This window comes from Pongo abelii, chromosome 7 (assembly GCF_028885655.2).
Source record: "Pongo abelii isolate AG06213 chromosome 7, NHGRI_mPonAbe1-v2.0_pri, whole genome shotgun sequence".
Classification (NCBI taxonomy): Eukaryota; Metazoa; Chordata; class Mammalia; order Primates; family Hominidae; genus Pongo; species Pongo abelii.
In genome coordinates, this window is record NC_071992.2 from 27,014,184 (window position 1) to 27,028,542 (window position 14,359).

General features: G+C 46.4%; 1 protein-coding gene across 4 annotated transcripts in view; it reads left to right on the forward strand.

Moving 5' to 3' along the window:
* Positions 1-9,390: 9,390 nt before the first annotated feature.
* Positions 9,391-14,359, forward strand: part of DOCK5 (dedicator of cytokinesis 5) — a 243,927-nt gene continuing 238,958 nt past the window's right edge. For 2 of the 4 annotated variants that reach the window (XR_002915986.3, XM_024250914.3), the window contains exon 1: positions 9,479-9,661. Coding sequence is in view for 3 of the 4 variants with exons in the window: in XM_024250914.3 (XP_024106682.3) it covers positions 9,619-9,661 (43 nt within the window). In the remaining variant the exon portion in view is untranslated. Of the gene's footprint in view, positions 9,662-14,359 lie in introns of all 4 variants that reach the window. The other 2 variants (XM_024250911.3, XM_024250913.3) reach the window with 2 other exon arrangements.

A 14,359-nucleotide genomic window follows, 5' to 3' on the forward strand; every position in this document is an offset into this window, starting at 1 on the left:
GGAGTTTGCATCCAGGAAGAACCTAAGCAAGTTTTCTCTCTTGTGAGACTTTTTGCATAGGTGGTATAAGTCGTTCAGGGGAACAAATCCTGGGGCATAATTTCATGGGAGGGAAAGGCTTGTTTAAATAGGAACTTTATGCCACAGTACATGACTAAGAAACTATGTAAGTATGAACCCTAGGGCCCTGTCCTCCTGATTCAGCCAAGCCAGGTAATTGCTGCAAAGTATTTAAAGATTCCTTGTTATTTTGAATGAAGTGAGTTCAGAAATATTGCTCAAACATGACACAGACAACCCTGGGATGAAGCCAGACTTTGAGATTGGAGATTATACCAAAAAAAAAAAAAACCCCAAATCCCAAACTGTAATAGCATAGCCTACATTTTAATATTAAAGATGTGTAGTTTGGCTATTATGAGGGAGTATTGCAATCACATAGTTGCTTAATTAAAATGCTGCCTTTCAAAACATCTATTAAGAAATTCAAAATCTGGCCATCCAAATGAACATTCCCTAAAACTTTAAGTCACTTTTATTGATGCTATAACAATTCTACACTAAATGTAGTTTCTCCCAAGAGGGTAAAGACTGACATTCAAAAACATGAATTCTGAGGACAAGGACCAATTAGAGACAACAAATAGCTGTCCCAATCTCAGTGAGCTAATGAACACAAAAGCGTTTAGGAACATTATCCATCTGGAGCTGGTTCTACGATTTCATCACCCCCACCTCCTTTTCAAGCCTCCTTCAGGTATTTCTGGAAGATCTCAGGGTGTACATCTGAGTACTCACAAATCAATTGGGCTATTTTGTTTATTTCTGCTCTGACCTTCACCAGGTGGTATCACCAGTATCTACTCAGCCTTGCAAATATTTTAATAGATATTGTCATACCTCCTTCTAGTACCCTTATCTCAGGCAGGCCCCGTGTCATTTCCACTGGGATACCCATGAGAATGCCACCCTCCCCTCTGTAGAAACCTGCTTGTTCAATGGGTACCAAAGCATTGTTTGTGTGTTGCTGTCTTACCAGGGCTTAGTAAAAATTTTTTTTTGAGACAGTCTTACTCTGTCGCCCAGGCTGGAGTGCAGTGGTACAGTCTCCGCTCACTGCAACCTCCATCTCCCATGTTCAAGCGATTATCCTGCCTCAGCCTCCCAAGTAGCTGGAACTACAGGCGTGTGCCACCACGTCCTGCTAATTCTTGTATTTTTAGTAGAGACGAGGTTTCACCATGTTGACCAGGCTGGTCTCGATCTCCTGACCTCTGGTAATCCTCCCGCCTCAGTCTCCCAAAGTGCTGGGATTACAGGCGCGAGCCATTGTGACCAGCCAAGTTTTCTATTTATAGTTCTTATCACTGGGAATAGAGTTCAAAGGGCTAGGCCAGTAGACAATTCCCCAACACAGATATTCACTGCTCTCAGAAGTGCCCCCATCCTCTGATTTCTATGGCAACTTTTACTATTGGAGTCCTCCTCTTTCCATGACTTCTTTTCCAAGGGCTTCTCACAAATCCTTATGCAAACAGACTTCCAGTGGGAAAGCACCACACATGCTTCCTTAGTTATGCTGCTCCTTCTGGAGGCTCCCAGTCTTCCCACCCACCTAAAGGGGTGACAGTCATAGTGTAGAGCAGAGATTGGCAAACTAAGGCCCAAGGGCCAACTCTGCCTCACCACCTGCTCCTGTGTAGCCTGCAAGATAAAGATAAGATAAAGATAAGAATTTTTTTTTTTTTTGAGACAGTCTCGCTCTGTCACCAGGCTGGAGTGCAGTGGTGCGACCTCTGCTCACTGCAACCTCTGCCTCCCAGATTCAAGCCATTCTCCTGCCTCAGTCTCCTGAGTAGCTGGGACCACAGGCGCGTGCCATTACACACAGCTAATTTTTGTATTTTTAGTAGAGACGGGGTTTCACTATATTATCCAGAATGGTCTCGATCTTCTGACCTCGTGATCCGCCTGCCTCAGCCTCCCGAAGTGCTGGCATTACAGGGGTGACCCACCGCGCCTGGCCAAGATAAGAATGTTTTTTACATTTTTAAATGATAAAGAAAAACATCAAAAGAAGGATAAACAATAATATTTCTTTTCTTTCCTTTCCTTTTCTTTTCTTTCCTTTTTTTAAGATAAGGTCTCACTCTTATCGCGCAGGCTGGAGTGCAGTGGCACAACAATCACAGCTCACTACAAGGTTGACCTCCCCAGGCTCAAGTGATCCTTTCACCTCAGCCTTTGAGTAGCTGGAACAACATGTGTGTGCCAACACACATCTAATTTTTGTGTTTTTTGTAGTGACAGGATTTCTTCATGTTGCCCAGGCCGGTCTTGAACTCCTGGACTTAAGCAATCCGCCCACTTCGGCCATTCAAACTGCTAGGATTACAGGGGTGAGCCACTGCACCTGGCCAGAATAATATTTCATATGCATAAAAACTACATGAAATTCAAATTTCATATCTACTGTTAAAAGAAAAACTGTAGCCAAATTAAATTTAACGTAGTTTAATTGAGCAAAGAACGACTTGAGAATCAGGCAGCCTCCTGAGCCAAGGTAGGCTCAGCAACTCCAGTGCAGCCACGTGGTGGAAGACGATTTATAACAGAAGAAGGAAAGTGATGTACAGAAAATGGAAGTGAGGTACAGAAACAGGCGGATTGGTTACAGCTCGGCATCTCCGCGTTTACCTTATTTGAAGACAGTTTGAACAGTTTGCCCCCTTTGATTAGCCAAAACTCAGTGATTGGTACAAGAATAGGTTTTGGTCTGTTTACACTTCCATTGAGATTACGGTTCACTATGTACAGAGAAACCTTTAGGCTGAACTTAAACTATGTAAGGAGGCAGGTTTAGGCTAAACTTGATCTAACACAACTAACGAAGTTTTACTGGGACACAACCACACTCAATTCATTGTATGTATTGCTTATAGAGGCTTCCCTGCTACAACTGCAGAGTTGAGTGGTTGCAACGAGGCCATGTGGCTGCAAAGCCTGAGAACTATACATAGTGGGGCCTTTATAGCAAAAGCTTTCAGACCTCTGCTTTAGAGCATGGACCCTGGAGTCAGGCTGTCTGGGTCTGGATTTTATTTTGCCACTAATTAATTATGTAGGTAATTTCCTGACATCTCCCAAGCCACATTTGTGAGGTGGGAATGACCGGAGAGTTATATTTACCTCATAAGCTTGTATGGGGATTAAACAAGGTGATTTGGAGCCAGTACTCATTACTTCATATGCAGTTATTATTGTTACTTTACAGTAGGTGGCTGTGAAAAAATAAAATCGTTCTGGTATTAAATACAAATTCTGGATTAAATGCTTGTTTTCTTAACTGACCACAAACAGGAAGAAAAATCTGCTGAATATGACAGTCGTCCAAACAAGATAGTCATAGTGTCCGTGTGACCAAGGAACTGAGGAGTGAAACTTCACTCTTGTCACAAAAAATGATCAGATTTAGGCAAATAACTTCCTACTCTTGCTACATAGCCCAGAGACTTCAGCAATCAATTTTTCTTTATTTTGTTTCGAAGAAGGTTGAATAAAATTTTTCATTTATTCATGTTCTTCCACGGTCATTTTCCCTGTAAATCTATGACTTTCTATAGTTATAATCATTTTGCGGCATAGACAATCTAATTATTTTCATTTATGCTTACATTATACATTTTCCACATTTCTTCTAAGTTTTCATCATCTCTGTTTTTATTCTTTTTTTTTTTTTTTGGCAGGGGGAACAGGGTCTTACTCTGTCACCTAGGCTGGAATGCAATTGTGCCACATCAGCTCACTGTAACCTCCACCTCCTAGGCTCAAGCAATCCTCCTACCTCAGTTTCCTGAGTAGCTGATACTACAGACATACACCACCACACCCTGGTAATTTTTGCATTTTTTGTAGAAACAGGGTTTTGCCGTGTTGCCCAGCCTGGTCTCGAACTCCTGGGCCCAAGTGATCTGCCCGTCTTGGCCTCCCAAAGTGCTGAGATTACAGGCGTGAGCCACTGTGCCCAGCCCATCATCTCTTATTTTAAACAGTTTTATGAATATAATTTTTCAATGTATATAGGAATCAAGACATACAGTAAATAAACTTAGTTTTTTTTTCTTAATCAGGTAGTTTGATTTCATCTCACCTAAATATGGATCTAGTTTTCAAGAAACTAATGCCTTCTTACTGCTCACATCATACACCTCTCCCAATAGTGGAATCAGCTCATTTAGACATAGCAAAGAACATTCCAGAAACAAAACTAGAAAAAAGAATTTTGCCATGTTCATGAAAAGGGTAAATCATAAGTATAAATCTCCTTGTGACAGGGATGAGGAGATAATAGCATTGGAGCCCTGAGCATTATCTTCCCATCCATCAGAGAAGCCGGACCCCCACAGCCACATGGCAGAGCCTGTGCAGACTCAGAGATGCTCATGACCTAAGTCACTTGCAGAGTGGAGAGTGAATAATGATGTTGGAATCCCTGGGGCCTATGAAAAGGTACTTCTGGGACTAGAGTGATTCATGGTTTCCTTTGTCCTGCTAAGCTCATGGGTCCCAGAATTACAATGTATCACCTACTCCTGGCTTACTTAGAACCATCCTTAGGAGCCTGCAAAGCACTGCTTAGAACCAATTACATTATTTTTATTATTATCATTTTTCTGGTAGTTCCATTAGTCACTCACTCATATAGGATCAAAGAATAATCTTCTTTTATCTAGAGGGAGAGAAAAAAAAGACACTTTAAACGAATCCACAGCATCTCACAGAGAAGCCATCAGACCAGCCTGATTTGGCAAAAACAAACCTGGTAATCAACAGGGAGGTGAGGCTCTTGCCAGTTCTCTTCACATCCTGCCCATTTATTCTCTAAGGCATTGTAAGGGATAGTCACAATACTCATGTCAAACTAACCCTCAAAGTCACTTACCCTCATTTCCTTCTCCATGGCTCCTTCAAGCAGAGCCTGTGAGTGTCTGTGCGTGCATAAGTGTGTTTGTATTTGTGTGGGTTTTGGAGTCTGAAGATCTCTGGTTGTGGAATATGCTTAATGTTTCTTCTGAAAAGATATCAGAGGAAAAAGAAAAGGGTATTTCTGGGCATCACGCTGTCATTCCACCTACCTGTCTGGTTGACTGTCTAATTTTAAGCCTCATTCTAATAAAAGACTTGGAAGAGCTCTGCTTTTATGATTTAAAAGGACATTCACACCAGGATTTAGCCATCTGATATAGCAAAGTGACTGGATTTCAGTTTTCAGAAGGAAACGATAAACATACTGAAAGCTGTAATTAAAATTTTCCATTTTCCTCCAACTCTCTTAAAGCAATTGTCAAATTTGAAATCTCTGGCGCCCAAATTCAAACCTCTAGTTTTGGAAGAAGAAGACTTCAGTGCAAGAGTGGGATGAGGCAGTTGAAATCGCTTTGGTAGAAACCCAGTTCCACTGGATAGGAGCATTAACATTCTGATGTATATTACATTTAAAATATATCTGTGGTCAGAGAGCAGAGGTCATCCAATTTCCCTAAGCACAGAGAATCCACGTAACTTTGAGAAGCCCTGAGTCCACAACAGGCAGGTCATATAATCCAGTGCAGAGTGCTTTAGCTCCTAAGGGGCCACATGGAGAAGTTGCTGAGGAAGGTGTGAAGAAGTGGGTCCTAAAGAAATATTGAAAGGAAAACTTTGATACAGAGCAACTGGGACAGGAAAGGGTGAAGACAAGATACATATCATTGGTGACCAAGACAATGGCAACTCTACTCCCTAGTTGTTCAAGCCCCAAACCTTAGAGTCATTCTTTTTGTTTTGAATTAATATTTGTTTAGAGACAGGGTCTTAGTATGTTGTCCAAGCTGAAATGCAGTGGCAATTCACCAGTGCCATCCCATTATTGATCAGAAGGGGAGCTCAAGAGAGGGTGCCACCTGGAGCCCGAGGCAGTTCAAATGTGAAGTCCCAGCTACGGGATCTTTGTCAATAATACAGTTGGTGACAGAGAAAAGACAAGGACGCATCCAGTCGCTTTCTACACAGGGATGCTCTCTGGGCTGCTGGCCAGTTGGAAAAGGGAGGTCTTGGGGTGGATTTTCCCCCTGGATATGTGGGCCTGAATTTCTTCAGCTAAGGAGGAGTACCGAAGTTTTGGGATATAGGACTTCCAAATCAGGGCTTTCCAAATAATTGACCTGCTCCATTTCTGATCTGGGCCAGTTCACCCCTCCTTAGGCAACCTGGTGGTCGCCTGCTCCCAGGATGTCACTATATTGATGTGGAACTTAGTGCAGACACCTGATCAGCATAGCTCACTACAGCCTGGAACTCCCGGGCTCAAGCAATCCTCTTGCCTCAGCCTCCCGAGCAGCTGGGACTACAGGCACGTGCGACCTAGCTGGCTTTAGAGTCATTCTTGACCCAGCTTGTATCTCACATGCAGGGACAAGAACCAAGGTGTGTGGGGCCTGAAGTGTCTACGATACAGGTAGGGCTCTTTAAAAAAAAAAAGAAAAATACAAGCATATCTCTTTCTGGGGGAAAACTTTCCAAAAAAGATTGAAGCATACTGAGAGCATTAGAAGCCTCACAGTAGTAAATCCCCCCGCCGTTCATGCGACCCTTCTGTTGGTTCTTTTTCATGCTGTGAAGCAATCATAGCTCACTGCTAGCCTCGACCTCCTGGGCTCAAGCAATCCTCCCACCTCAGTCTCCTGAGTAGATAGGGCCACAGGCACAGCCACCACGCCCAGAATATATATATAGTAGACGAGGGTCTCACTATGTTGTCCAGGCTGATTTTGAACTCCTGACCTTAAGCAATCCTCCCACCTCAGCCTCCCAAAATGCTGGGATTACAGGTGTGAGCCACCACATCTGGCCAGGTTCTATTTTCACATATGTCAAGAACCCAACATCTTTTTCACCTCCATCCCTATCCTCCTGGACCCAACTACCTTCATGTCTTGCCTGAATGACTGAAATAGCCCCCCACATCCATCCATGTGGGCCTCCCTTGCCCCTTTACAATGGATTCATACCACAGCAGGCAAGTTCAATATGTTCCAGGTTGGCTCAAAGCCCTCCAACCCTCTCTTGTAGTAGTAATATATAAAGTCCATATGCCTGTCAGGGTTCTGCTCTATCTGGCACCCCTCTGCCTCTTAGACCAAGTTTCCTCTCACCTGTTACTCAGCTCTCACTACCTAGGATCTCTGGCTGACCTGGGAACCTGCCAAACACACTTGGTGTCCTTTAACTTTGCTGTTCCTCTTTCCCAGAATACTTTCCCCTGGAATCTTCACTTCCTTCAGGTCTACACCTCAACCTCAGCTTAGCAGAGCTGCATTCCCAGACCACTCCATACAAACAGCAGCACCCTACACGCCCTATCCTCCCTGCTTCGGATTTTTATCTAATGTTTACCCTCGTTTGGTGTACATTTCTTTACTGTCTTACTCTCCCCGCCTAGACTAGAAGCTCTGTGAAGGGACACATTTTACTGTATTCACCACTGCAGCCTCATTCTTAAAGAGATGCTGGCACTTAATGTGTAGGCATTTAATATGTGTGTGAAGAAGGAAGAAGAAATTACCTAACCTGGGAAATTAGAATCATGATATACTAATGGAGGAAGATAAATTATTTTACGGAAGATGGTGGAATTCTTTCTGGATGTCAAGTCTAAAGTGACAGAGGAATTTCTTAAATTATTGTTAAATATTGTGAATAAATACCTATTGGTTGATGGAGAAAAAAAAAAAAAGCCAGCTCCAGTAGTTACTCACCGTGAATAGGACTTAAAAAAAAATTTCAGACCTGGTTTTGCAAAAAAGCACCAAAGTTAAAATGCACTAATTCTCCAATGAAACTTTACTATCTTGTTACCTTGTTACCTTGTTTGCCTATCTATCTTTACTGTCTTTTTTTTGAGACGGAGTCTTGCCGTGTTGCCCAGGCTGGAGTGCAGTGGCGCCATCTCGGCTCACTTCTAGCCTCTGCCTCCCGGGTTCCAGCGATTCTCCTGCCTCAGCCTCCTGGGTAGCTGGAATTACATGAGCACACCACCACGTCTGGCTAACTTTTATATTTTAGTAGAGAAGGGGTTTCACCATGTTGGCCAGGCTGGTCTAGAACTCCTCATCTCAGGTGATCCGCCCGCCTCAGCCTCCCAAAGTGCTGAGATTACAGGCATGAGCCACCGCGCCCGGCCAACTACCTGTCTTTACTATCTTTACTACATGTTTGTCTTCCTTTCTTTTATATTCCTAAAAAGCATGAAAACCTTCACAGACTGCAAGGAGGATATAATTTCTCTCTAGAGGAATCTTCTTCGAAGGTGAACGTAATTAAGCTGGTCATTTACTCTGCTTGCAATGTTACTTCTCAGTACAAGGTAGCGAGAAGCCCCTGGATCTTCATTCTCCAGGTCTCTCCAGGAAGAAACGAATTCCAAGAGGGGAGCTCCAGAGAGGGCGCCACCTGGAGCCCAAGGCGGTTCAAATGCGCAGCCCCTTTGGGATCTTCGTCAAGAAAAGGCAGTCGTTGACGGAGAAAAGACGGGGATGCGCCTTGTCTCCTTCTCCACGGGGATGCTCTCTGGGCTGCTGGCTGGTTGGGAAAGGGAGGTCTGGGCATGAGGGTCTAAGTTTCTTCAGCTTAAGGTTGGGGGGTCCCCGGAATTTGGGGATACAGGACTTCCAAATTAGGGCTTTCTAAACAATTTCCCTGCAGAGGATCCCCTAGCAAACGGTCTGATACTTCTGAGGAGCCCACCTCCCTTGCACCAGCTCTCTGGTGATAAAAGTTCTGCTTTCCAGACTCTAAGCGGTGGCCCCGGGAGATTCAGTCTGCCCTGAGTCCGGCTTCTCGCGCTTGCGGCGCGGGTTCAAGCTCCAGGGGGTGAAGGCAGAAGTCAACTGCTCATTCATTCAACAAATATTTATTGCGCGTCCGCTTAGTGCCAGGCACCGGAGGTGCCCCAGGCAAGAAGCCACTCTCGCTGATCCGTTTCCGCTCCCCAAGGGTCCGGCGCGCGCCGTGGGAGCGCAGCCCGCATCCCTCGCCCACCGGCCGCCCGGCCTGGGCGTGCCCGGCTCCTCCAGCGCAGCCCTCTGTCGGGAGCCGGACCCCCGGGACCCAGCCTCCGGGGTATCAGCCGGGTGGGGAGGGCGGGGGAAAGGCAAAGCGCCGCCAGCGCCAAAGTCCCGCCGGCCCGGGAAGCCGCTCCAGGGAAGCGCGCGAGGCGGAGCCGCAGTCGGCCCCCGCCCGGCAGAGCGCAGAGAGCGGCGCGGGCGGGAGAGGCCGGGCGCCCGCGGCTCGGAGGCGGCCCCGGTGGGCGGAGGGCGCGGCCAGCGGGAGGGGCCGAGGCGGCGCCGGGAAGGGCGCGCACTGCTGCGCTGCCGCCCGGCCCAGCAGGTGACCGCGGGCGGCGCGGGCACGGGCACGGGCGCAGGCGGCGCGGCGAGGAGGCGGCCCGCGGAGTCCAGCGAAGTTTGGCGGAACATGGCGGAAGCGCCCGGGGCACGCAGGAGCGCGGCACGGCGGCGGCCGGAGCCGGAGGAGCTGTAGCAGCCTTATTCGCCGCCGCCGCGGGGCGAGGTCGCCGCCATGGCCCGCTGGATCACGACCAAGAGGCAAAAGTACGGGGTTGGTGAGTGCCGCCCCACCTCGTGCCGGCCCGACCCATGCGGCCAAGTTTGCGGACAGCGGCCCTGCCAGGTTTGCGCAGAGCCCGGGGGCTCGGCCCGGCTGCGCAGCTCTGGGAGCCGGGGGTGGTAGGAGCCCTCTCCAGGGAGCGCCGATGGGGAACTCGCCCAGGGTTTGGGGACTCCGAGTGCTTCCAAGTGCAGCTGAGCTTCGGGACCGTAATCCCGCTCTTGCATCCCAATCTCCGGCACTTCACACCGGAGAAATGTCAACGCGAGGGGGGCGCGCCTACTGCTCTTTTGGGGCCGCAGCTCTGTGGCTCGACCCCGTGCGCCCAGCGTGGGTTTCACCTGGGAGTAGGTGACCAGCCCGGGTCGGCACATGGACTGGTGCTCATTGTCCCAGGGCTTTCTGCCCCCGCCCCCCTTTCGTAGGTTCTTCTCAGACGCCCCTTAATTGAGGAGTTGAGGGTGGAAAGCCGCCCTGCCCCCTTTCCTCCAGAGACTGGGATCTTGATGACAGTTGTGAGCTGGATGGAAACTAGAGTCGTGGTGTGGAAGTGATGGAAGGGACAGGAAGTTGTGGCACGGGAAGGGGGTGGCTGGCCCCTGGGGCTGTTTGTGCGCACTCATTCCCTAACGGAGCCTGTCTGGAGAGGGTGTAAGGCTGTCTTCCGGATCCTGAGTTTCATCCTGGAGACGAGAAGAGGACATTTTATTAAGGAAACGGTGCCAGACCCAGTGCTGGGCACTTGGCATTCAGAACAGCGGTGCTGGAGAGCCCCGGGTTGTGCGCAGGGGTTGCCAGTGGTGGTGCTTTGGAGCCGAAACAATGGATGTGCGGGGATTTTGACCCAGGTGGAAAGTCAGGCTCGTTTGGCTTTTTATCAAGGATTGAGGTTATTGAGGGCCTGTGGGAAGACTTCTGCCCTGAACGGGGTGATTACAATGGCAGTTAGACCTGGGGTAATTCCCTACAATAAACACGGCTGAGTGTGTTGCGAATTTTATCACTTCCTCTCAGATCCATTCATTTGGCCTGTTTGTAATTTAGTCTTTGACTTTACTCCCTGACTGAGGTCCTGTTTTTCCTCACCTCACTGGTTAGTGAAGTGCAGTCTCAATTAAGAGCTACTCAACGTGTCTAGGGGCTTTTCAACTCTGTAGCCGGGAGTCAGGGTTTTTTGTTGTTGTTTGTTTTGTTTTTTAACAGTCTCATATTTACTATATTATTCTTAGGTTGTGATCCTTTATATATTTATTATTCTTTGTTTTCCCTCAATTCAAAAGACATTTTCTTTTTTGCTCTTAAGTTGCTTTTAGAATCTTAGTCTCTCCCTTAGCTGCACCTCAGAAATGGGTAGAGATGTTGCTTCTGCCTCAGGGCTCTTTTTTTTTTTTTTGGTTTGTTTGTTTTTGAGACGGACTGGCGACGGAGTCTCACTCTGTCGCCCAGGCCGGAGTGCAGTGGCGCAATCTCGGCTCACTGAAGTGGCGCAATCTCGGCTCACTGCAACCTCCACCTCTGGGTTCCAGCAATTCTCCTGTCTCAGCCCCCCTCCCCGAGTAGCTGGGATTACAGGCTTGCATCACTACACGGGGCTAATTTTTGTATTTTTAGTAGAAACCAGGTTTTGCCATGTGGGCCAGGCTGGTCTCAAACTCCTGACCTCAGGTGATCCGCCTGCCTTGGCCTCCCAAAGTGTTGGGATTACAGTCATGAGCCACCTCACCTGGCCCCTAGATGAAAGCATATTTAACAATGCCTAATAACTACAGAAATGTTATCAACTCTAATTTTAACAGGATTAAAAGCGCTTTTCAAAACTATTAAGTTGAGGGTAATTAATGCAAACATGTTTCAAAAATGTGGTTTTTATTGCCATAGTCCTAGGAGCAAGTATAATATGTTTTTAATATTTTGTTTTTATGTTCTGGAGTCAGTTTACTGTGTCACTTACCGGTCAAGAAAAATATTTCGGCCAGGTGTGGTGGCTCACGTCTGTAATCCCAACAATTTGGGTGGCAGAGGCAGGAGGATTGCTTGAGCCCAAGAGTTCAAAACTAGCATAGCAACATAGCAAATGGGTCTTTACAATAAATACGAAAAAAATTTAGCCATTTAGCCGGGCATGGTCGCCTGTGCCTGTGGTTCTAGCTACTGAGGAGACTGAGGTGGGAGGATCGCTTGAGCCTGGGAGGTTGAGGGTGCACTGAGCCCCCATCACGACACTGCACTCCAGCTTGGGTGATACTGTGAGACCCGATCTCAAAAAAAAAAACAAAACTATATATATATATGTATATATATTATATATGTGTATATATGTGTATATATGTATATATAATATATGTATATATATGTGTGTATATATACATATATATGGAAATATGGGTGGAAATTGTGTGTGTGTGGGTGTGTAAAATATTTGGATTGCATTTCCAGGGCCTAGGTGTTAGGAAAACTGCTCTAGGATATAATTCTGAACACTTATTTCACCAGACATAGATTCTGGTTGGTCTGGGTTTGACAAAAGGACCCACAGTTGGGATAAATTAACTGAAGAGAGAAATCTCCATTGCTTACTCCTAAAACTCGTTGTTTTTGTCACCTCCTTGCTTATGTTTATGTCACCTTCCTGCTTGGAAGCCTCTCGTGGTCAACAGGATAAAGTCTGAGCCTCACTTCCAAGGTTCCTATAATCTGGTTCAGCCTATCTTCAGCATTATCTCTCAAGGCTTCTTTCACTAGCTCTCCAATGCAGACCAACTGCCCTTCCCACTGTTGTGCAATCTACCCTGCAGAGTCCCTCCTTTGGGACTTTGCTCCCATTGTGCCTGTCCCTGCCAGGAGTGCCCTCCCAACTCTGCCTCAGACAGCTCACCTTTCCTTGAGGGCTCAAATCCATTCCTACTCCCTTCTTCAAATTTGCTATTTGTCAGACGGTCCCAAACCTCCTTGCTTCTTCCTTGCAGTTCCTGGACTGTGCCATCCTTGGGTTCAGTGAATCAGACCATTATGGTTTTGTATTCCTAGCACTCAACAGGTGTACCAGGTATTAGTGCATTCAGTTTGCTTGTCCTTGATGTTGGGGTGATGTTCTAAAGCACACTAACCTAGCTTCTCTGGTGATTGAATGCAGTTTTTTCCTCTTCTTTTTCTTCCCATTAGGCATAACATCTCATTCACCCCAATATGAGTTGAATTTTGTTTCATTAGTTGGAGGAAGGGAGAGCCTCCACTCTGTCTTTATCTCTGCAAGTAAGAGAATGAGATATTCTGCTAAGAAAACAAGGAAGCATGGAGCAGACAGACTTGCTTAAATATAGTTGGGAAAATTGGCTTTCTGGACTTTTCTAAATGTGTACTGGGCAGATTTGGTTTCTGGATGAAGGAACCATAGGATAGTCATGTTGAAGCATCTGGATGACTCAGAGCTAGCTATGACTTTGCCTGTTGTGCTCTAAGAGGACTGTGCCTCTGCAGAGCTAGTCTGTGTGAGGATAGAGCTTTGGACTCAGTATGAATTGTGCCTGCTGAAGCTGGCCGTCGCTACTGTCATATTTTATCTTGGTGCCACTCTTGGCTGTTCCTGACATATCCTGGATGTTTCTACAGGGACTGAAATGCAGCCTGTCTGGGCTTTCTTAGTTCTTAAACAGCAGTGTTGGCTCAGGCTCTAGCATTAAGTGGATCTCAATGGTTTCTGTGTGTTATCAAGTGAGGTGACTGATCCATTTGATTCTTTAAACTTATGGTGCTCTAGTACCCCAGTGTGAAGTGCTCAGTGGCTAAGTGTTCTTCCCTGGAGACGTGGAAAATGTGCTTTTTTCTCGTCTTTTTTCTTTCTTTGTTTCTCTTTTCTCTCTCTCTCTTTTTTCTGTTTGAGCTTATGAAGATATAAAACACTTTTAAGCAAACATTAGTGATAAATATCCAGAATAGTCTGATTATAAAAACATTTATTTTTAAGTTTGCTTCCACACAAGCCATTATGTAAAGAACAGCCCCAGATTAGGTTGACTATGAATTCTTTGCAAAACTTTTTCTTTTCTTTTCTTTTTTTTTTTGAGACAGGGCCTCACTCCACAGCCCAGACTAGAGTACAGCATGATCATAGCTCACTGCAACCTCCCACCTCAGCCTTCCAAGTTGCTGGAACTGCAGGTGTGCACCACCATGCCTGGCTTAAGTTTTTTGATTTTTTAAGTTTTAAAATAATTATTTTAAAGATGGGGTCTTTCTATATTGTCCAGGCTGATCTGGAACTCCTGGCCTCATGTGCTCCTCCAGCCTTTAGCCTCCCAAGTTGCTGGGATTACAGGGGTGAGCCATGAGCCTGGCTGATTTTTTTTTCTTTTCTTCTGAGACAGGGTCTCGCTCTGTAATCCAGCATAGAGTGCATTGGCAAAATCATGGCTCACTGCTGCCTCAACTTCCTGGGCTCAAGTGACCCTCCAGCCTCAGCCCGCTGAATAGCTGAGAACTACAGGTGTGTGCCGCCACACCCAGTTGATTTTTGTATTTTTTGTAGAGATGGAGTTTCACCATGTTGCCCAGGCTGGTCTGGAACTCCTAGGCTCACAGTCCTTCTGCCTCAGCCTCCCAAAGTGCTGGGATTACAGGCATGAGCCATCATACCCAGCCTTATTCTTTGAAAAGTAGCTCATTGTTGCATGTTGGGATTTGTGATCACATATAT